The sequence below is a fragment of the Astyanax mexicanus genome, chromosome 5 (genome assembly GCF_023375975.1).
Source record: "Astyanax mexicanus isolate ESR-SI-001 chromosome 5, AstMex3_surface, whole genome shotgun sequence".
In the NCBI taxonomy this organism is placed as follows: Eukaryota; Metazoa; Chordata; class Actinopteri; order Characiformes; family Acestrorhamphidae; genus Astyanax; species Astyanax mexicanus.
Genome location: NC_064412.1, coordinates 44,319,556 through 44,341,740, shown reverse-complemented (window position 1 = coordinate 44,341,740; position 22,185 = coordinate 44,319,556). Strand labels below are relative to the sequence as shown.

Genomic DNA, 22,185 nt, shown 5'->3' with positions numbered 1-22,185 from the left:
TCAGTGATGTTGCTGAGGAACTTGTTAAGAAATGTCCTTGTCTCAAGGAACCTGGTTGTTTCTCTGGGTACTATGGCTGGCAACAAAGCATCAAATACAAGATGGCCAATTATCGCACCAAACTTCAAGGCTTTGGTGGTTCTAAGGTGATTTGCAATGCAGTAAAGCACAAGAGGCCTACTGATCAGAAGTCTGCAAAGAATGTAAAAAACAAACAAACAAACAGTAAACTACCTGCCCCTTACCCAGCAGGAGTGGATGAAGAAATCAAGAACAGGAAAGGATTTATTGCATAGTGGAATGCATTGAGAACAAAACATAAAACATAAAAATTATCAATGTAAATCAAAATTATCCCATAGAGGTCTGGATTTGGAATCATACTCAAAATCCAAGTGGAAAATCAAATGACCGACTGATCTAACTTCAGTGGAAATTCTTCAAGGCAAGTTAAAATGAGGCTCATTAGTGTGCTGGCTCCACGTGCCTGTATGACCTCCCTACAACGCCTGGGCTGCTCCTGATGAGGCGGTGGATGTTCTCCTGAAGAATCTCCTCCCAGACCTGGATTAAAGCATCAGTCGACTCCTGGACAGTCTGTGGTGCAGTGTGATGTTGGTGGATGGAAAGAGACAGGATGTTCCAGATGTGCTGGATTGGATTCAGGTCTGGGGAACCGGCAGGCCAGTCCATAGCATAAATGCAGGAACTGCTGACACACTTCAGCCACATGAAGTCTAGCATTGTCCTGCATCAGGAGGAACCCAGGGCCCACTACACCAGCATGTGGTCACACAATGGGTCTGAGGATCTCATCCCGGTCTCTAATGGCAGTCAGGCTACCTCTGGTGAACACATGGAGGTCTGTACGGCCCTCCAAAGAAATGTCTCCCCACACCATTACTGAGCCACTGCCTAACAAGTCATGCTGAAGGATGTTGCAGCAGCGGAACGTTCTCCACAGCATCTCCAGTCACATCTGTCTCATGTGCACCGCTAACCTTCTTACTACAGCTCGAATTGATGTGTCTTCCTGGATGAGCTGCACTACCTGAGCAACTTCTGTGGGCTGTAGACACCACCTCATGCTACTTCTATGGTGAGAGAACTGACAAAATGCAAAAAAGTGACCAAAACATCAGCCAGAAAGGATAAGAATAGATACAATGTCTGCAGAACCACTCCTTTATAGGGGTTGTCTTGCTAATTGCCTCTCATTTCTACCTGATGTCTGTTCCATTTTTTTTATTTTTGTACCCGTGGGTACACTACTTCGTTTGGCTGTTTTAGAATTCAATATGTTATATTTCTTTTAGCATTTTGAGCTTAGTTTAGTTGGTTATTTTCCTATTTTATATATATTTTTCTGTTTTTATCAAATGATTTTAGCGTATTAGCTTCTAGCTTGTTACTGCCTTCTTTATTATTTAGCATACAGTTAGTTGATATATTTATTTCATAGCTGTATTTTAAATAAAAAATAACAATTTTAAGCCAGACAGACACAGATTTTTTTTATCGGGTACTGAGAGCTTATCTGCATGTTTGAATGGTTTGTCCTGTAGGAAAACGCACGTGATTTATATGCTGACATTAATCCACCTGCGGAGCTTTAAACTTTTTGATCAGCACAAAAATCAAAGTGTGATTTGTTACATTGAACATAATTCTACATCACATCACAGACCATTTTCTTCAGCCGAACCAGACATCGCGCCAGGAAAGCGGTGAGAATTCTCGCACTCATGTTCAGGCTCGTGTACAGGTTCAGGTAGACAATATGATCTCTAGTATGCAGAACTACATTATTAATGTTATTAATTTTCCATTCTTTTAAATAGCAGGATACTTTGACTTTTACTTTTTTACGTGAAAGTTCTCCTTAACTGAAACCAATAAAATTAAATAAAAGAAAAAACTAAAACGAACTGAAATTACAGATTGAGTACCCTTATTTTCGTGTTTGTTAATTTATTTATAAGCGCTGTTTCCACTACAGCAGTTTAACAGCGGGTGGTGTGGTGCCGTTTCTGCTCGCGAAGGGGAGCCGGGGTTCTGCGGGGGTCAGATATCGAGGTCCTCTAAATTACTTACATTTACAGCGCTGGAGTTTTTTTCTGTATGATCTCCTCAGTGAGAATCCCCACCCCATAACAAATCCACTGTTCTTTCATTGTGGATGCGCAGAATGTCTTAAATGTCCCGTTTTTCAAAGATTTGGCAGGTCACGTCATGTGGTTAATATACCGTCACCATTTTACAATACCGTCACCATATTTAAATACCGTGGTATACCGAAATACCATCATACCGCCCAACCCTACTTTGAGTTACATTGTGTTGTTTAAGTGTTCCCTTTATTTCCATGTCCATGTCTAACGACTGCATTAGTGTTTGTATATTTAGCTTTTAAATTAAAAATGTGTTAACTGTTTTAATTAACTTATAATAATTTACTATTTATCGTTATCTAAGTTTTATAGGAATATTTATTTCAGACAATACAGACAGTGAAGATTTGAAAGTACTAGAGCAGGGGTATTCAGTTTGGTCCAGTTAGAGAAAATTTAATCAGGCTAAGATCCGGACCTTCGCCAATGTTAACTTGTGTTATAATTCAGTGTTTTATTCTGTTTATTTAAAAAGCCTATAGTAGTCCTGTCAGTGTTTTATCAACAACTGAAAGACAAAACAAATTATACATACTAGTAAATTTCAACAATATGTATTGTTTTAAATAGGCCCGTCACAATAATTACATTATCAACCTATCATAAAATAAATGGAAACACCCTCAATAATTTAACATATTGAGTCTAATAATGTGAATCTGTATGTTCACTTTGTTTCAAAATGCTATATTTATTCTATTTGATTTTATTTATATTAGATTTAGGCCTGCCTGTGATAATAATTACATATACAATATATGGAGAAATGTTTGCTGAACACGTGATTGGTCTGTAAGTTTACTACGCTGTAAAGCACGTAAACCGTAAAGACAATAAACGTTCCGCCGCTTTAAATGAACACTGTCAGAATTAAATCCTTCTCAGTAGTTTATCGGTCCAGACCCGGACTGCGATCCACCTATTAGTGACCCCTGTACTAGAGAAAATCCGTATATTGACATGCTGTGCACGCAAATAATGCAACCCAGACAGTAGATAATGAGCAAATATAGATAACTATAGACACTACAGTTTGTAAATGTAGAAATACAAAGTGCTCCTATATGGTCATTATAAAAAAAAGTTTAGATACAAGGAGGTCTTTAATGAACTGGCTGTTATTTCTAATAATTTTTCAAAGCTAATGAGTATTCTTTGTGTCATCGCTTTAAAAGTAACTGACCAACCGGCAGACCTCAGCTAACCCAAGAAAAGGCAGCTACAGGGAAGAAAATAAGAATTTTAAGCATTTGAACTAGAGATGGGACCGATCCGATACAGTATCGGGCAGATATTGACGTAATTTAACGTATCGGATATCGGGTAACCGCAGCCGATCCACTCACCACTCCATATTGTAGTCCGCAGATTGAGCTGGACAATAAACCCGCCATAATTTTAACACGAAACGCATCACTGATCCGGATTTCTGTTTCACAGTTTACCATGAACCCCCACCAGCACAGCAGCTTCAGTATGCGGCTGAATGAGTAAACTTTAGCTGTTTTTCTACAAAAAAAAGTCAATTGTATGGAGAGTTTTCACTTAGTAGGCCGAACAGCTCCACGTAATATTTGTAAAGTCAGCGTCCAAGGGGTGAACAGATTAACACCAGCAGTCTGTTAGCCTAGCTAGCACTGAACTGAGTTGCATTCTCATATTGTAGAGGTATTAACTACAGACTGGAGTAGTCTATAGTCATAATCCACATAACCTATAAAACCACAGGATCTACCAACACTAACCAGCACAAACTCACACCCATCTGTGGGTAAAACAGTGATTTATTTACTTCGGAAATACAGTTAGCCGTTAGCCATCTCCATTAAAATCTAGTTTGTTAGCCTAGCTAGCATATTTAATAAAAATTGAATATTTAATTTTTAAGAAAACTATTGTGTGTTTGTACATAAAGTGTGTCAAATAAATGATTTTGGAGTGCATTTACATTAAATGCAGCTTCTGCCAAAGATTTTCTATAGGGTTTAGGTCTGGAGACTGGCTAGGCCACTCCAGAACCTTGAGATGTTTCTTATGGAGCCACTTCTTGGTTATCCTGGCTGTGTGCTTCGGGTCATTGTCATGTTGGAAGACCCAGCCATGACCCATCTTCAATGCTCTAACTGAGGGTTTTTCCCCAAAATCACGCAATGCATGGCTCCGATCATCCTCTTATTAATACGGTGCAGTCGTCCTGTCCCATGAGCAGAAAAACACCCCCAAAGCATGATGCTTCCACCCCTATGCTTTACAGTAGGGATGGTGTTTTAAGGGATTGTACTCATCATTCTTTGTCCTCCAAACACGGTGAGTGGAATTAAGATCAAAATGTACAATGTACTGACCACAGAACTTTCTCCAATGACTCCTCTGGATTGTCCAAATGGTAATGGGCAAACTTAAGATGGGCATGGACGTGTACTGATTTGAGCAGGGGAACCTTCTGTGCCATGCATGACTTTAAACTGTGACATTTTGTGTATTACCTCTTCCATTTGCTAACAATTGCTCCAACAGTTGATCTTTCTTCACCAAGCTGCTTGGAAATAGGCCAGTAGCCCTTTGCAGCCTTGTGGAGGTCTACAATTTTTGTCTCTGGTGTATTTGGACAGCTCTTTGGTCTTATCTTACTGATTGTGTGGGTGGACATGTGTCTTTATGCAGCTAACAACCTCAAACCGGTGCTCTTAATTTAAAATAAGTGAAGTGGAGGTGGACTTTTTAGAGGTGGACTAACAGGAATTTGAGGGCCAAACTTTTTGCTGATTGGCAGGTGTTCAAATACTTATTTGCAGCTGTAACACACAAATAACAAAGACACTGTAGGACAGTGTTTTTCAGAACAGATATTTAGCTACAGTACACTCTAGAGGACAGGTTTTCTACACTGGTGAATAAACAGCTTCGTGTGATCTGGTTGTGTAGTGGTTGTGTTGTTAACTCTAAACAAGATGGCTTAGGTTTATTCCAGGTGGAATCAAATACTGAGTTTGTTTGTGGGATTTGGAAGACATTAGAGGAGAGTCTTTTACACTCCTGTACATAACAGATCATGAATTTTATCTGTAGTACACACTACAGGAAAGAAATTTATACACTGGTGAAGAACTTAAGGCTTGGGACCTTGTGTTGTAATGTTTGGGATGACGTCTGTGAACGAGATGTCTTGGCTTTGATTCTTGGTGGGGTCAGATACTGACTTTTTTGTGGTAGTTTTATACACAAATGAAGAAGCTAAGTGTTGTGACCAAGTGGTGTAGCGGTTGGGTTGATGACTCTTTACAATATGGCTAGGGTTTGATTCCTGGTGGGGTTATACGCTGTATTTTTTGTGGTATTTGGAAGACACTACAGGACAGTGTTTTAAACACCTATACATATCAGAACAGGGATTTTACCTGCAGTACACACTACAGGACTGAGTTTCATATAATGTTGAATAACTGGTCCAGTAGGACCTTGTGGTGTAGTGGTTGAGTTGTTGCCTATGATCAAGAGGGTCATGTGACCAACACACAAATTATATCTCTCACAGTGGACATGAACCTAAGATTAAAATTTCAGACCCCTCCATGATTTTTAAGTGGGAGAACTTGTTAACAGCTGCTCCGAGGCGACAGAACAGCTGACTGTGAAGTGTTGCCCTCATCTGCCTCGTGAGTTTTTGACTGTGTTCGTGATTGCTGTTTACATAGCACCGGATGCTAATGCTAACAACGCACTGAAGGAGCTTTATGACAACATGCAGGACTGCTTCGGGTACACAGACTGGCAGGTCTCCAAGGAGGCTGTTGAGTCTGAGGGGGAGCTGGACCTGGAGGAGTACACATCTGCTGTTTTTGGGTACATCAGCAAGTGCGGAGGATGTCACTACCAACAAGACTGTTACTTGCTACCCGAACCAGAGGACCTGGCTGAACGCAGAGGTGCGTTCTCTGCTGAAAGCCAGGGATGTTCCCTTTAGGTCCGGTGACTCAGATGAACTCAGGAGAGCTAGAAGAGAGCTGACTGTTGGAGTTAAGAGGGTAAAAGCTGCATATCCCTGCCTGAGGCTCTCAACAAGTTTTACGCCCGCTTTGAGGAGCCCCTCAGCGTGACAACAGCAGAAGTAAGGAGGACACTGAGGAGGATCCACCCCGGAAAGCTGCTGGCCAGGACAACATCCCCGGACGGGTGCTAAGAGACTGCGCAGACCAGCTCTTGCCTGAAGACCGCCACAATCATCCCAGTCCCAGTGCTCCGCAGTGACAGGTCTGAATGACTACTGGCCAGTAGCCCTCACTCTCCCCCACCATAATCCTCAGCACAGGGCTGTGTGTTGAGCTGCCTCCTGTTCACACTGCTCACAGTGGAGGATCTGCGGTGGAAGTGGTCGACAGTTCCAGGTGCTTGGATGTACACATGAGCAGCAACCTCACCTGAAGCAACAACACTTCCACTCTGGTCAGGAAGGCACATCAGCAGCTCGTCTTTCTCAGGAGGCTGAGACGAGCTGGACTTGGAAGCACACCTCCTTCTACAGATGTGTGGTGGAGAGCGTTGTGTACTCCAGCATCACCGTGTGGTACGGGAGCTGCTCTGCTGCAGACAGGAAAGCTCTACAGAGGGTGGTAAAAGCTGCACAGAAGATTGTTGGAGTCAACCTCCCCAGCACCACAGACATCTACATCTCCAGATGCAGGAAAAGGGCCACCTGTATCAGGAAGGATCCCACCCACCCAGCACACGCTCCCCTCAGGCCGGAGGCTGCGGAGCATCAAGTGCAAAACAACCAGACTCAGAAACAGCTTCATTCCAGAAGCTGTAAGACTCTTAAACTCCACCTAAACAACACACTGCACTTACACTTTACAAGGACAATTACTGTTTACAAACACTGTCACCTTAAACCGCACTGAGACACTTTATCTTGTACTGTTATCTTATCTTGTACTTCCATTATCATGCTGCTATAAGCACACTTGCATTCTGGACTTCATGTTGCTGCTACCTTTTTTTTACCCAACAGGAAAAGAACTTGCAAACATTAAAAAAGAACAATAAAAATATTCTGGGCTTGTTTTAGCCACAATGGATGTGGAGAGAGAGAGCAGTTTTTTTTACAGGATCAATTTTTTTTCCAAGTAATCCTTTATCAACTTGAAGGACAAATAGATTGTCAATCTTTCTGTTGTATAACTATAGTTTTATTGCACGGTAATCTGTTAATATGATTAAAGTAAGCCATGTCACCACAAGACATGATATTTGGTAGATTAAAAATCTGAATAGATCTAGAATATAAATAAAAATTTAAAAAGCTGTACAGCGGAATAGGATTTGCAGTGTATGTATGTCTAAATACACAACAGCATGTTAAAATGAGTTTATACATTTTATTTTATTTAGTAAATCTAAATAATTTTTACTCAGGCATTTAGTACACGATTTTAATCAATTTTCTCCAGATACTGAGTAAATATAAATTATTTTTCTTTAGATACGGAGTAAATATTAATATATTTTCTGAAACAAATTAGTTTGTGTTTAATAGTGTAAATAGAGTTATATTAACTCAAAAATGGCCATGCTATTACTAAATCCAACACATTTTTAACACTGTTTGCATTTTTTACAGTGTGGGCCTTCAGAATATGATGGAGTTGAATATGTAAGCTAAAAGAAGTAGCCATAATTTCATATTTAGCCAAGACAACAAATGGTATTTACTACATTGTAAAACTACACATTTCTACAGTGTTTCTTATTCTTTATTTTCTCCTAAACATATGTTCACTATTATCTATTATAATTTCATATGAATTTAATTTTGTTTATATTGATTAAAAAATCTCTGAACTAAGGTTGGGGGACTTGTGGGACAACTAAACAACAAACAATATTAGTTTGTCCGCTCCGAGGAAGTATGATACAGCACCAGGATATAGTGCACTATTTCTGCAATAGCGAGCGTCAGAGGATATCAATTCAGAGGTCCTTCAAGTTTCTGCTATGGAGAGAGGGAATCCACTTAACATGTATTCGTTCATTGCTCTTCTAGTAATCCACAGTAAACAGACCATACGATGTTTAAAACATCAGCGCCGACATGGACAACAAAACCGAAAATCAACTAAAACTATAATTAAAATTGATTATAGTAGGTCTAAAATGATGACAATCTTTAATAGTAAAATGTGTGTCAGATCCCGAGAGCTCCATCGTGTAGGGCTAAATTACTGAATTAAACATCAAAATAGATTTTCTCCATCCATAAACTGAAACACAAAGATTTGTAGACCAAATTTCCATGTTTACAAAACTTTCTGGGTATTTTCTATTTTTCCAAAGTTTTTCCAGGCTTGGAAATCGCCATTTTCAAGTGTGTGTATGTGTGTTTGTGTTTATATATTTTGTTTTACAAAGTGAAAATAAATAAATATTTTGCTAATCGGTCAAACACTACAATCTACTGGCGTAACATTGGTATTGCAACTTCTTCGGGTGGACTGGAAAAGTCGATGAGGAAAAACAACCTTTCTTTCATTGCCTGCTAGGTATGGGTTAATTCTGGAATTTTGGCATAGAAGTAACGTTTGTTAAAAGGCTTTGAACGTTTGGCGCTTTTCTACACTTTGTTTTATGCACATGGTACTTGCCACTAGTTATAATAATATTATGAATAATACACTACAAGAAAACAGTACAGCTATAATAGAATAAAAAATAGATACACATTTTTAAACCGCTGTTTTTATGGTTTGATTAGCTGTTAACTAATTAACTTGGCTAAAACGTAGCTAGCTAACTGCCAAACCAAAGAACCGGTTAGGTTAACTAGACGGGACAACGATGCTAGCTAGTTTGCTACAGTAGGGCCCCTGAATATAAGTAGGTTAACTAACCTACATAATTAAACGTGAAATATTTATATTTGTAAACGTTACATTTACAATAAGCGCTGTTTTTGCAAGGACTCAATTCCGTATTACTGTTAGCTACAAAGGACCTAGCTAGCCCAACTAATCAAATCAGTGGGTGTAAAACTGGCGACTTACCACACGCGTACACAGCCGCCCACGACGCTGTACAACCACTCTAAATACAAAATCAATCTTCAGAATTCAAATTCTGAGGGAAAGCACAAACTAGCTGGCTATCCATGTATACATTCTCGAGGTCGACGCGCGTTAAAGTTGATACTTCCGTTTGCATACAAAAAAAGCCTAAAGCAAACTTCTCCGATTTCCAGCTCATCTATCTTACCTTTTCATGTAATATGTAGAACGTAGTTTCCACACGCAGCTGTTAGAAGCAAGCCACACTTCCGCAGATCTACAAAAAACACTATACCTTTACGGAGCAATTTGCAACAAGGACCCCGGGTGGGTGGACAAACGGAAGGGGGGGGGGGGGGGGGTGGTGTGTCACTTCAAGTTAAAAGTCATATTTAAAGTGGAAATCCTGCAGTTGTTGTGATAGGAAACATGTGTCACAACAAAGAGAACAATTTTAAATACTCTTCAAACCCACTATTGAGTTTTTAACATGTCTTCTAACAGACCTCCTAACTCTTAGCATTATTTGTGTCATACAGTGACCTGCATAAATTCATGAATTTTTAGACCCCTTCAAGACCTAAAATAAATATCTATATATCAGATCCACAACTATTTAGTGCAATAATTTAAATGAGCTTTAAGAGGTCTTAGACTTTTCATATATTATTCACCACTAAACAATTCTGATTCATTAAGTTTCTTTTAAATATAAAACACTACTGACATCTACTGATTCAGACTACATCCCTAACATTAAATGAATGCTTTAAAAAAAATAATAATAATAATAATAAAAAAACAACGCACACACACTCGCCCTTTAAACAGTCTCTTAAATCATATCATATTTGGTACAAATGCCACAGCATACTGAAAGAGTTGAAGTGCTCCACAAGAGCCTAGCAACCCCCTGGCATATGTTAGCATCTACACTTCAGTTTAATATTCAAGAACGAAAAATAATTTATCGTTATGGAACAGCATTGTGAAATAGCAGTAAATTCTCAACGAAGTACTACTGACTACAGTGGTTAAATTATCCTAATGACTAACTAACCACACAGAGTTTAAAAAAAAAGACAAGGAGTGTACATGTTTAGAAGTTTATTTGTAACGTTATGAGAACATCAGATATGTTCACATCCAATATGCAAGGTACATGAAAACAGCAGGCCATGAATGCAGATGTAGAGATCTCCTGTAGACAGAGAAAAAAAAAAAGAGCACAAAAATAAAATTACTGTGTGTAACCAGTAGCGGTAACCTCGTAGTCTGGAATTTTATGGAAAGGCTTTGAAAATGGTGTACAATTATCTGAATGTTTAATTGGAATGAGTCACCTGGGGTGTAAAGTCATCCCCAGAAGACACTCAAGGTAAACTTAACATATAGCCCCCACCACCCCCCGCTCTTTTAATTAGCTACCCAATATTAATTGTTAATAATTAACTTGATTGGTAACCTGCTGAATAGGCAATATATGCAACTGTTTTTGTGATATCACAAAACAAATTTCAAAAACCCTGTTCAAAAGAGCTGGACACTCACCTTATTCACCTGTAGGCCTCACACTTTCAAAAACACCAGCTTCTCTCATGGCACTGAACTCCTTCATGGCATCATAGTTCTTGTAGAAGTCAGCATAAGCCTGCTTCCGGGGTTCTGTTACTGTGTACTACATTAGAATAAGAAAACAATTATTTGGACAAGCTGGGCTCAGTTGCATACAACACCTTAAGTTTACCTTAAGAGTAAACATAACAGAAGAATTCCCTTACTCAAGTGAATTAGGTTTGTTGCATACATTTTCTCAGATATATCACTTAACAAAAAAAAAAAAAATAATAATAAAAATACTTAAGGGATTATTTAAAGGAAATTCAACACTTAAGGGAACAGTAATGACTTTATGAATATTCCATTAAGACAGCCCTAAAGTAACACGAAAGTAATTTTTTCCCAAATCACACTCATATTTAGGCAGTGTTTCAGGACCGCAATAAGGGTAAAAATTCACAACTGGGTCTCACAAACGGTTAGACCAAACTATCAGGACTACATAACTGACCTTAAATGAAACTGCTGCCAATAGGGACAGAGTAAAAGCAATAGGCAAGTGAAACCTCAACCTCTTGCCAAGGAGACCCCTCATCACAGGCTTTGGAAGAGACATGGTGAAATACCTGGAGAGACATATTTTAAAATACAGCTCTTAAGACAGGCAGGAGTTTAACAACTTATATATATATATAAAATTGGAATATGAATGTGAAAGGAATTGTACATTTTATGGACTACGTGCAGTTCTAGACACTTCTGAAAAGGGGTTGGATAACGTCAATATAAAAAACTAAATAAGCAAAAACTATAAAAAACTGACTCATTATTGTCCGAACCATCTTAAATGCAGTGGAACAGCCAACAACTGTCGAAAAGGTCAACTATATGCTCCAGTTCTACATAAGACTTCTGATGTTAATATAATAACCACTAAATGCGTATTTTAAAATGTAAATATGACCGAGTTGTTGAAACGCTACCAGAAGCTAGGTTAGCTAAGCTAGGCTGTTAACAGAATGGACATTAGCATTAGGGAGCTCTGCTGCTCACGCTGAAGAGAGAATGCACTCAGAACTGGCTTATAACGAAAAGTTATATTTACCTTAAAAAATGAAGAACACAGTGATAAAGAACAGTTCACTCTGAGCTAGAGAAGGGAAAGGAGTTCTAACCTCAGCTTCTGTCTTCACGACCTTCAGTGGAACGACCGTCACAACCTGATTTCAACCGGAAACCTGACTTCTTCTTCTTCTTCTTCTTCTTCTTCTTTCAGGTTTATGGCGGATGGCAGACCAACTGAAGGTGCATTACCGCCACCTACTGAGCAGGAGTATGAAGTGTGATTTCGGGAAGTGACATGGCCAATAATAAACAAAATGTAGGTGAAAGGAAATTCATAAATAAGTACATAAAAATAAAAGAAAGTAAACGAGAGAGAGAAAAAAAAAACTAAATAAAGTAAAATATACCAATAGCTTTCAAATATTGAAAAACCAGTTTGTGAACCGAACCCATCCCTGCCCCATAAGAAAGCAATCCTGTCAAAGAAAAGTCTTTGTGACCCTTGTCTTTAAGAGAAGAAAACAAAATTTTCCTTTGTACAGCATATTTATTGCAACAAAAAGAACATGGTCCACGGTTTCCCTCTGCGGACAGTGGCGACAAAGCCCTGTGGAGTGTTTCTGTATTATTTGCAAAGAGGCTTTCAGCATACTGTGACCTACTCGGAGCCTTGTTAGTACAATTTCCTGCCTCCGACAGTACCCTCCACTCCCACCCAAACCAACTCTCGGTTGTATTGCAAACAAATGCCTCCCCTTCGGTTCATGTTCTAACATGTTGTTTTACAACCACTCTTGCCTCAGCTTTGCTAAGAGGGATATCAAGGTCACATCTATTTTTCTTCAGGCATTGTTTAGCAGCTTTGTCAGCAGTCTCATTACCGTCCACCCCTACATGTGCTGGAACCCATAAAAACTGAACTAAAATAGTCTGCATGTGTAAACGAAATAATGCCTGAGATATTTTTAAAATTAGGTCTTGTCTACATTTAGATTTGCCAGACTGGATGCTTTGTAAAGCAGACAAAGAATCTGAACAAATCACCATCCTCATTGGGCAAACATCCTCAGCCCACTGCAATGCTAAAAGAATGGCGACAAGCTCGGAGGAAAATACAGATAGGTTATCAGACAGTCGCCTACTAATAACCACATGAAATTCTGGTACAAAGACCGCTGCTGATGTGGAACCCACAGTAGGATCCTTTGACCCATCAGTATACACCTGCAGAGTACCATAATAATTAAGTGCCAGATGTTGTTCTACCATAACAGCTGCACTTCCTGCATCACTCCATTTTTTATTAAGGAGGGAAAAATAAACACTAGGCAATGGGAACATCCAAGGAGTTGCTCAGACACCCAAAACTCCTTGAGGAACCATGAAGAGGAGCACTGCAATCATGTAAAACAGACACAGCTGGATGGCTCTCTATGTGCCCCTTCAGGTTGGACCAATATACTGTAGACAATGCAAGTCTTCTAAAATGCAAAGGCATTTCTCCTGTTTCAACCTGTAGAGAAGCCACTGGGGAGGATCTAACTGCACCACAACACAATCTCAGTGCTTGTGCTTGTATTACATCAAGTAATTTTAGGTTTGACTCAGCAGCTGATCTATAGGCCATGCAGCCATAGTCAAAAACCGATCTAATTAGAGCATCATAAATGCACTGGAGAGAGGAACGGTCAGCCCCCCAGTCAGTTCCTGCCAAGCATTTAAGGACATTTAATCCATTTTTGCATTTATCTATGATCTTCATAATGTGATGCTTCCAGGACAATTTCGAGTCCATCCACAGACCAAGAAACCTGACTACCTTCACCTGTTCAAGAGTCTGACCATACAGTTTAAGCCCAAGTTCATTTTTTTGATCTCTTAGAAAAATAGATGATCTGGGATTTAGCCACAGATAACTTGAATTCATTTGCCCAGTGTTCAACCCCAACAATTGCCTCCTGCATCTTTCGCTTAACAGAAGATAGATTCCTCCCTCTCTTCCACAGAGCCCCATCATCTGCATACAAAGATGCTACGTCAGGACTAACCCCAGAAAAGATGTCATTGATCATAATGTTAAATAAAATAGGGCTACATACACTGCCTTGCGGAGTCCCATTTTCAATAGAATACACTTTAGAACAAGAAGTACCCACCCTGACCTGTATGGACCTATTCATTAAAAAATCCATTACCCAGTTGTACATCCTCCCTCCGATTCCGAGCACAGACAGCTTAATTAGCAGACCTTCTTGCCACAGCATATCATAAGCCTTTTCAATATCAAAAAATACAGCAACAACCACTTCTTTATGAAGCTGTACCCTCCTGATATCTGCTTCTAAACCTAGGATTGAGTCCATCGTCATTCTGCCCCTACAAAAACCAGTCTGATAAGGAGAAAAGGTATTCTGACGCTCGAGAAAGTAGGACAACCTTTCTGTTATCATGCGTTCCATAAGCTTACTTAAATGTGAAGTTAAAGTATTAGGCCTATAACCAGCTGTATCAGACAAGTCCTTTCCTGGCTTTCCTGCTGGTACCACTATGGCCAGTTTCCAAGCTGACGGAAGCTGCCCTGCCCAACTACTTCATTATAAAAGTCCAAAATTATACTAAGAGATTTGTCTTTGAGATGTTTAAACATATCATAACAGATATTATCTTTACCAGGGGATGTTCGGCCAGATCTCGCTATGGCTTGTTTGAGTTCTAGTAAAGTAAGATCACTATCTAAAAACACTATCAAACAACAACTTTTTATTTAATACCTCAGGGTTTTGTGCAAGGACTCTACTCCTACAGGCCACCAGCTCACTACTTAAATTTGCAGATCCATGAACCTGTACAAAAGCTTGAGCCAGAACTTCTGCCTTGTCCACATCAGTCACAGCTATCCAGTCTCCCTTCTGTAAAACAGGAATCGTCCCAGTTTTTCTAGTGCCCCTCATTTTCCTTATCATAGTCCAAATTTCAGTCACAGGAATGTCAGTCCCAATATTACTACAAAAGGACCTCCAGTACTCCTTCTTTGCCGATTTTACAGTTTTCCTGACCACAGCTTGAGCTTGTTTATAAATAATTAGGTCAGATGCCAATAAGGTTCTTTGCACCACCCGGAGGGCAGTATTACGCTATCTGACTGCTAAAGAGCATTCTGGAGTCCACCAGGGAACTGCTGCCTTCTTACCACAAAACTTCTTTACAGGTATGGATTCCTCAGCAGCTCTATACAGAATTCCATACAGCTCCTCATTAGCAATCAAACTCCTTGCATTCCACTGTAATATTAAAATTCCCATTACGGGCCATCACTAGACTGCGAAGGTTGAACCCTCCCAGCAAGACTCGAGCTAATCACTTCCCAAGTCAAACTTTTGATATCCAGAAACTTTTCAGCAGATCTAACAATGATTTTAATTATTTCGGTCCTACTATTAGTCTGGGCAGTACAGTTGACCACATCGGCCATAAACATAACAAACTTTATCTTATCAACTACCAGAGTATCTCGAGTGCGTTTGGTATGAAACCTGACTTGGCTCACGACTGCCTGAAATATACGTCATTTTCCCCTAATGCTTTACAGCATTTAGACAACGCATGCGCAGAGAACGGACCCTACCCGATTATATATCATACCAAAAAAGATTCAATATTCTTTTTTAAACCTACCTGGCCTGCCGGATATTTAAATTGTAGTATTTATAAATATGAATATACATATATTAATTTAGGTCTCCATTTCTCCATTTTATAACAACAACAACAATATTAATGACGCACGCACACACCGTCTTTTTGGCCTCACTTTAACTTAGAAATTAAAATACCCAAGATGCTGTTCTAAGTTACGCTGACCTTGTAATATAAATGTTTTCAGCAATACAAATGTGACATCAGTATGTATTACCTGTGCAAGTGTATTGTATGTAAACCTATTGTTGCTAGATATAAGAGCTGGACTGCCTGATAAAGCACACCCCTGTAATTTTCTTTCTGTTAACCCAAATATGAACATTTTTCAAATTGTGACACCAGTATGTATTACCAGTGCAAATGTCATGTATGTCACCCTAATGTAGCCAGATATACAGTGGGTACAGAAAGTATTCAGACCCCTTTATATGTTTTACCATTTGTTTCATTGCAGCCATTTGCTAAAATCAAAAAAGTTTATTTCTCATTAATGTAAACTCAGCACCCCATCAGCACACTTATCATAAAACAGAAATGTAGACATTTTTGCAACTTTATTAAAAAGAAAAACTGAAATATCACATGGTCATAAGTATTTAGACCTTTTGGTGTCCATTTATTCTGATCCTCTTTGAGATTATTCTACTCCTTCATTAGAGTCCAGCTTTGTTTATTTAAACTGATTAGACCTGTCTATATAATACCTCACACCTCATGGTGCATGTCAGAGCCAATGAGAATCATGAGGTCGAAGGAACTGCCCAAGAAGTTAAAAGACGGAATTATCACTGCAGCCCTCCACCAGTCAAGGTTTTATCGCAGAGTGGCCTGACGAAAGCCTATCCTCGGTGTAAGACATATGAACAGAGCCTGCACAGTTTGCCAAAAAACACACAAATTACTCCCAGACTATAAGAAACAAGATTCTCTGGTCTGATTAGATGAAGGTTGAACTTTTTGATGTTAATTCTAAGCGGTATATGTGGAGAACACCAGACACTGCTCATCACCTGCCCAATACAATCCCAACAGTGAAACATGGTGGTGGCACCATCATGCCATGGGGGTGTTTTTCAATGGAGGACAACTGGTTGCAACTGAAGGAAAGATGAATGCAGCCAAGTACAGAGATATCCTGGAAGAAAAGTTTGTCCAGAGTGCTCTGGACCTCGGACTGGGCTAAAGGTTCACCTTCCAACAAGACAATGACCCTAAGCACACAGCTAAAATAACAAAGGAGTGGCTTTGGAACAACTCTGTGACCATTTTTGATTGGCTCAGCCCATTGGCGTAGAAACCGGGGGGGATGGGTGGGACATGTCCCACTCAATATCAGAAACAGGTGGATTTGTCCCCCCCAAAAATGATACCGCAGAAAAGGGCCGTCGCCAGGACCGAATCGTTTCTCTCAGCTGAGCTGTATTATTAATGAGTAGACAGAATTCTGTGTAAAAATCTCTTAGCGCCAATCACAAAGCTGGTTCAGGGAGAAAGTTCCGCCTCTCAGCAGAAACAGCCAATCAGCTCGCTGGTTTTGCGGAGCGCGAGGAGAGTGGGGAACCCCACCCCTCGCCTCGCTGGGGAGGATTTTTTAAAGTTTTTTTTTTATTTAGCAGCGGGGAGCAGCGAGCTGACGTTAAAACATTTCTGGATATACGGCAATTTTTCTAAAAGAAAGGTAACAGAGCTTATTTCTGATAGCTGGTTAAAAATACACGAATCAAAACCCACAGATCAAACACTGTGAGCTTAATAAAATACAGTTTGTAATAGTCATTGTGACTTGTAGACTAGGATTGCAGGATGAAACTATAATGAAGGAAAATTCTTTTAGCTAGCCTAACTAGATGTACTGGATGTAGTAGCCAGAATTTAGTACAATACTTTATGTAGGTAGTTTAAAGCAGTTTCTTAACCCTGATCAGAGCCCTAAAATTGTGTGTTTTTCACCGGATCCATATGATCAGCTAATAAACAATCATTTATTGAGTTTTATGGATTTTTGAGAACATGTTAAAATCCCGTAGCCCCTTAGATTTACTAATGGAATATATCTGGTCCTTTAGTAAAAGCTCATGATACTAACAGACTACACTCTAAAAAACAGAGGTACGATATAAGTACAGCCTTGTACTCAAAGGTACAATATTGGTCTTTACAGGGTCAAATATGTTCCCTCTGAAGTACAAAATCTTTCCTAACAGGAGGAAGTACTAATTTGTACCGCAATAAGGTACAGCCCCAGCGACAAGCCTTTGTACTCTTTTAAATACAAATCTGTACTTATATTTCTTAGAGTGTAGGAGGGTTTGGGTTATCTAACGTTTATATTAACTTCTGGCAAAAATCTCTATAAAACATAAGGTTACATTCTTTTACGTAAAAGACCACCATCATAAGTACTTTTTGTCGAAAAAAAAAAAACAGTTTGCATAAATGTAAATATACAAATATATAACAGAATTGACATGCCAATACATAATAATAATAATAATAATAATAATAATAATAATAATAATAACAACAATAATAATCACATTTGTTATATTATTTTTTCATATATGTACAGACATCCCAAGTTGCAAAAGTTGATTTCAGGGAGGTTGATTTGTCTGTATGTATATAGTTCAGACATTGCATGCATATTTTTTTTAACAACAGTAAATGTAAAGTGGAGTAACATGTTTAGGTTGTAAAGTGACCTTTACTTGGATGTAACTAATAATAAACAGAAGTACAGAAAAAAATGGTTTATTTGTGATTAAAAGTAATTTCACAAATGTTGTTATAAGACACTATAAGGTGGGCTTTGATTTAGATTAGCAAATGTGTCCCCCCAATATCAAACTCGCTCCTACGCCCTTGGCCCAGCCAGAGCCCTGACCTAAACCCAATTGAGCATCTATTAAAATGGCTGTCTACCAACATTCACCATTCAACCTGACAGAACTGGAGAGAATCTACAAGGAAGAATGACAGAGGATCCCAAAATCCAGGTGTGAAAAACTTGTTGCATCTTTACCAAGAAGACTCATGGCTGTACTAGCTCAAACCAGTGCTTCTACTCAATACTGAGCAAAGTGCCTTAATACTTATGACCATGTGATATTTTAGTTTTTCTTTTTTAATACATTTGCAAAGATTTCTACGTCTGTTTTTATGTCAAAATGTGGTGCTGAGTTTACATCAATGAGAAATAAACTAAACTTTTGATTTAATTTTAGCAAATGGCTGCAACAAAACAAACAGTACCCAATATAAGACGGCCGGGGTGCATATCCTGGCAGGTTTTCAGTAATACATAAATGGAACCAAATCAAATTTATTTGTATACCATTTTTACAACTGATGCCACAATACAGCTTTACAAAAATGTGATCTCAGGACAAAGAATCAGGCAAAACAATAATCATAAAAAATACAGAACCCCCAGTGAACACAGAGGCAAAGAAAAACTTCCTCAGAGATGGAGGAGAAAGAAACAATAATCCAAACCTAATTAACTTATACAACCTTGCAAAAAGAGTGTTTTTTTGGTTGACAACAGCATACTCACAACTTGAAAAAACGTTGTGTATTAGATTTTGCTGAGTCATGCCAGCTTAAATGTTTCCCCCAGAAATTGTGGAGCACTTATGATAGGAATGCATTACATCTCCCAGAATTCATAAAAGACAATAGTTTTAATAAAGTGTGCTATTTCTGCGTAACATTTAGAGTATAGCTGGCAACTCTCATGTCACTTATGCACTGAAAATATGATGTCTACAGTGTACAGCAAAGTGGGCCCGTTATCCTCTTCTCTCACTGACTTATCCAAACACTGCTACTGCTGTGCAGGGCTTTTCTACCCAGCAGCACTCTCTGGAGGTAGGAAAGTGTGTTTCGTGGTCGAGAATAAAAGTGTAAACTGGAGCGGATTTTACAGACTTAACGAGGAACCACCTATTTTCTCTAGGCTGAGTCACTTCTTCCACACCAGCTCAGCAGATCCGCACTGCGACGCTGTTCCACTCCCCCAGAACAGCCGAGCAGCCCATCCTCCACACACACACACACACACACACACACACACCGCAAGCAGAGAGGAACAGACCCAGTCAAGCCACGGTCCCTTATAACACATCTTTCTTTCTACCCACGATGGCAGAAACGTTATCCGAGCCGGGTAGCTCCTCAGAGGAGGCACCGGCGGCGGAGGAGGCTCCGAGCCCTGGGGACTCCGTGGAAAGAAGCAGGAGGGTGGATCCCATGGCTGTTCTGTGGACTTTTGGGAAGTGCCTCACGGCGCTGCTGCCTGTCTATCTGGCTGGATACTACCGCGTGAGCACGAGTTTGGTGGTCTTCGGGCTCGTGGTATACTCGGGATGGAAACACACTCGAGAGGCAAAGGAGGCTCGGCTAAGGGCGGCCATGCAGGCCGTGTGTGAGGAGCACGGGCGCGTCTCTCTAAGAGGGGCTGAAAGTAAACGAGACCTCCCTACTTGGGTAAGAGCGAACAAGAAGGGTTGAACAATATGTCGACCATATCGGATTAACCCTGGTGTTGCATTTTAGTGTAATTACAGTAGAAAACCCAGTTCTAAAAAGGTTGGGTGCTGTGCTGAAAGTGAGATTTATTCAAAACTTAATGGCAGCACAAATTGGGATGTGAAAAATCTAGAAAAGTAAGTGGTCTAATTAAAAACAGCTGCACTATGAGCAATTTGCAACTAACTCAGCACAAAGCACATCATCCTCTGTAAAATATGGTGGAGGCAGTGTGATGGCACTGGTGTGCATGACTTCTAATGGCACGGGTCGCTGGTATATTGATGATGTAACAGACGCAGAAGGATGAATTCTGAAGTTTGCAGGTTGATTAAACAACACTTAAAATAGAACTCTGGTGTAAAATGGACTTTTAGTGTAGTAAAACATGATAAAAAGTACTTACCTTTGTTGAATAGTACACCACTGCTCTCCCACAACTTTCTGAGATCCAGTAATTTAGTGCTTTTTGCCCAGCACTTTGTACAACGGCCGTTTCGGGGCATATTTTGCCCAAATAAACCGCTTATTACACCGGTATCCAGGCTCAACGTAGCTCCACACCGTCTTGGTAGAATCCGGAGAGCACTGACATTTAAAACGAGGCATTAATAACTGAAAAAAAGTGCACAAGAAGCTTATTAAAAACCAATGTTTACAACCCATGTCACTAGCTTTCAGCTCTGGGAGCCGCTATCACTGTACTGATAATGACAGACATATATACATACAGTGTGTCCCAATTCAGGGCCTGCATCCTTTGAACGACTTATTTGAAGGCCGATTACGTCACAGCGGTGTGACTAGGCTGTCCTATTTCAAAGACTCCTTCAAATGCAGCCGACGAATGCGGCCTACTTTTATTTGGAAATGAAGAATCCACCAGCTGCATCCTTCACAGCCTACAGTATCCCAAGATTCATTGCGCGCCGGCTTATTTCAGCAAATAAATAGGCAGCGTCAGCAGAGGAGTAAGCTGTATTATGTATTATATGTAGTTTCTAGATATATATTCATAATAATAATAATAATATAATGCCTTACCATGAACATATTTAGGTTGTGCTTATCAGACAGTTTAATGTAGTTTTCAGTCTGATACGTTTGAAGGTAATAAATATGCATTTATTCTCTTTTTTCAACTTAATTTCAAACGCCCTTGTATTTGTTTATGTGCAGTTCCACCCGTTCACATTTAAAACATTGTAGTAACTGCACAGTTAATTAACATGGACTTAATTAGTTTGGTATTTTGTGGTCTGAAGCAAAGCGAGAATCAAAATCTCATTTCTCAGCTCTGATTGTGGCGCGTAGAATCTCAAACAGGAAATACTCTGTAGGGTAGACTGTCCCATTTCAGTAAAGCCGCTGCAGCCTACCCATCCTTCGAAGGACACACCTTCATAGACCGCGTCCTTCGAAGGATGCAGCCCCTGAATTGGGACACAGATATAAGGTTGTGTTAATTAACTGTGCAAATACTTATATATTTTAAATGTGAACGGGTGGAACTGAACATAAACAAATAAAAGGGCGTTTGAAATGAAGTTGGAAAAAAGAGAATAAATTAGAATAAAGTATTATTTAAAAAATTAACTAAATAATACATTAATACATACACACATATATATAAATAAACTAAATATAAACTATATATAGTTTATATATATAGTTATATATATAACTATATATAAACTAAATATTACATATATATATATATATATATATATATATATATATATATATATATATATATATACACAAACAATATAAATGATATAATATATAAGTAATATTTATAATATCTATAAGTATTTATATATCTATAAACTACATAATACAGCCGACTCCTCTGCTGACTCCGCCCTTTTCGTGCTGAAATAAGCCGGCACGCAATGAATCTTGGGATACTGTAGGCTGCAAAGGATACACCCGGTGCATCCTTCGTTTCCGAGGAAAAGTAGGCCGCATTCGAAAGAGTCAGTCTAGTGGCACGGCTGTGACGTAATCGGCCTTCAAATGAGTCCTTCGACGGATGCAGCCCCTGAATTGAGACAGACCTATAGACTCCGCATAGCCTGCCTCCTGGCATAGCAGCTGGCGACGAGGCTGAAGTTAGCTTT

At 39.3% G+C, this 22,185-nt stretch overlaps 3 protein-coding genes and 1 long non-coding RNA gene across 6 annotated transcripts in view; 1 reads left to right on the top strand and 3 right to left on the bottom strand.

Annotated features, from left to right (window-relative positions):
• Positions 1–9,553, bottom strand: part of zc3h10 (zinc finger CCCH-type containing 10) — a 45,979-nt gene extending 36,426 nt beyond the window's left edge. Inside the window, exon 1 of one of the 2 annotated variants that reach the window (XM_007239163.4) lies at positions 9,417–9,553. The gene's annotated coding sequence lies outside the window, so the exon portion shown is untranslated. Of the gene's footprint in view, positions 1–9,208; positions 9,395–9,416 lie in introns of those variants that run through there. The other variant, XM_022662014.2, reaches the window with a different exon arrangement.
• The window catches only part of LOC125802204 (uncharacterized), a 162,184-nt gene that overhangs the window by 51,948 nt on the left and 88,051 nt on the right, over positions 1–22,185 (bottom strand). The window lies entirely within an intron of this gene.
• On the bottom strand, positions 10,301–12,056 carry LOC103047442 (cytochrome c oxidase subunit 6C-1). 2 transcript variants are annotated; one of them, XM_007239161.3, is made up of 4 exons: positions 11,944–12,056; positions 11,280–11,394; positions 10,760–10,886; positions 10,301–10,409 (listed from the first exon to the last, which is right to left on the bottom strand). In XM_007239161.3, exons 2-3 carry the CDS (start codon positions 11,382–11,384, stop codon positions 10,761–10,763), a joined length of 231 nt encoding a protein of 76 aa, XP_007239223.1. In that variant the 5' UTR covers positions 11,385–11,394; positions 11,944–12,056; the 3' UTR covers positions 10,301–10,409; position 10,760. The 2 variants fall into 2 exon arrangements, with proteins under 2 accessions (XP_007239223.1, XP_007239224.1); XM_007239162.4 differs by having other exon boundaries at positions 11,874–12,020.
• esyt1b (extended synaptotagmin-like protein 1b) overlaps positions 19,589–22,185 on the top strand; it is a 160,273-nt gene continuing 157,676 nt past the window's right edge. The window contains exon 1 of the mRNA XM_049479369.1: positions 19,589–20,020. Coding sequence (XP_049335326.1) covers positions 19,676–20,020 — 345 coding nt within the window. The 5' untranslated portion in view covers positions 19,589–19,675. The remainder of the gene's footprint in view (positions 20,021–22,185) is intronic.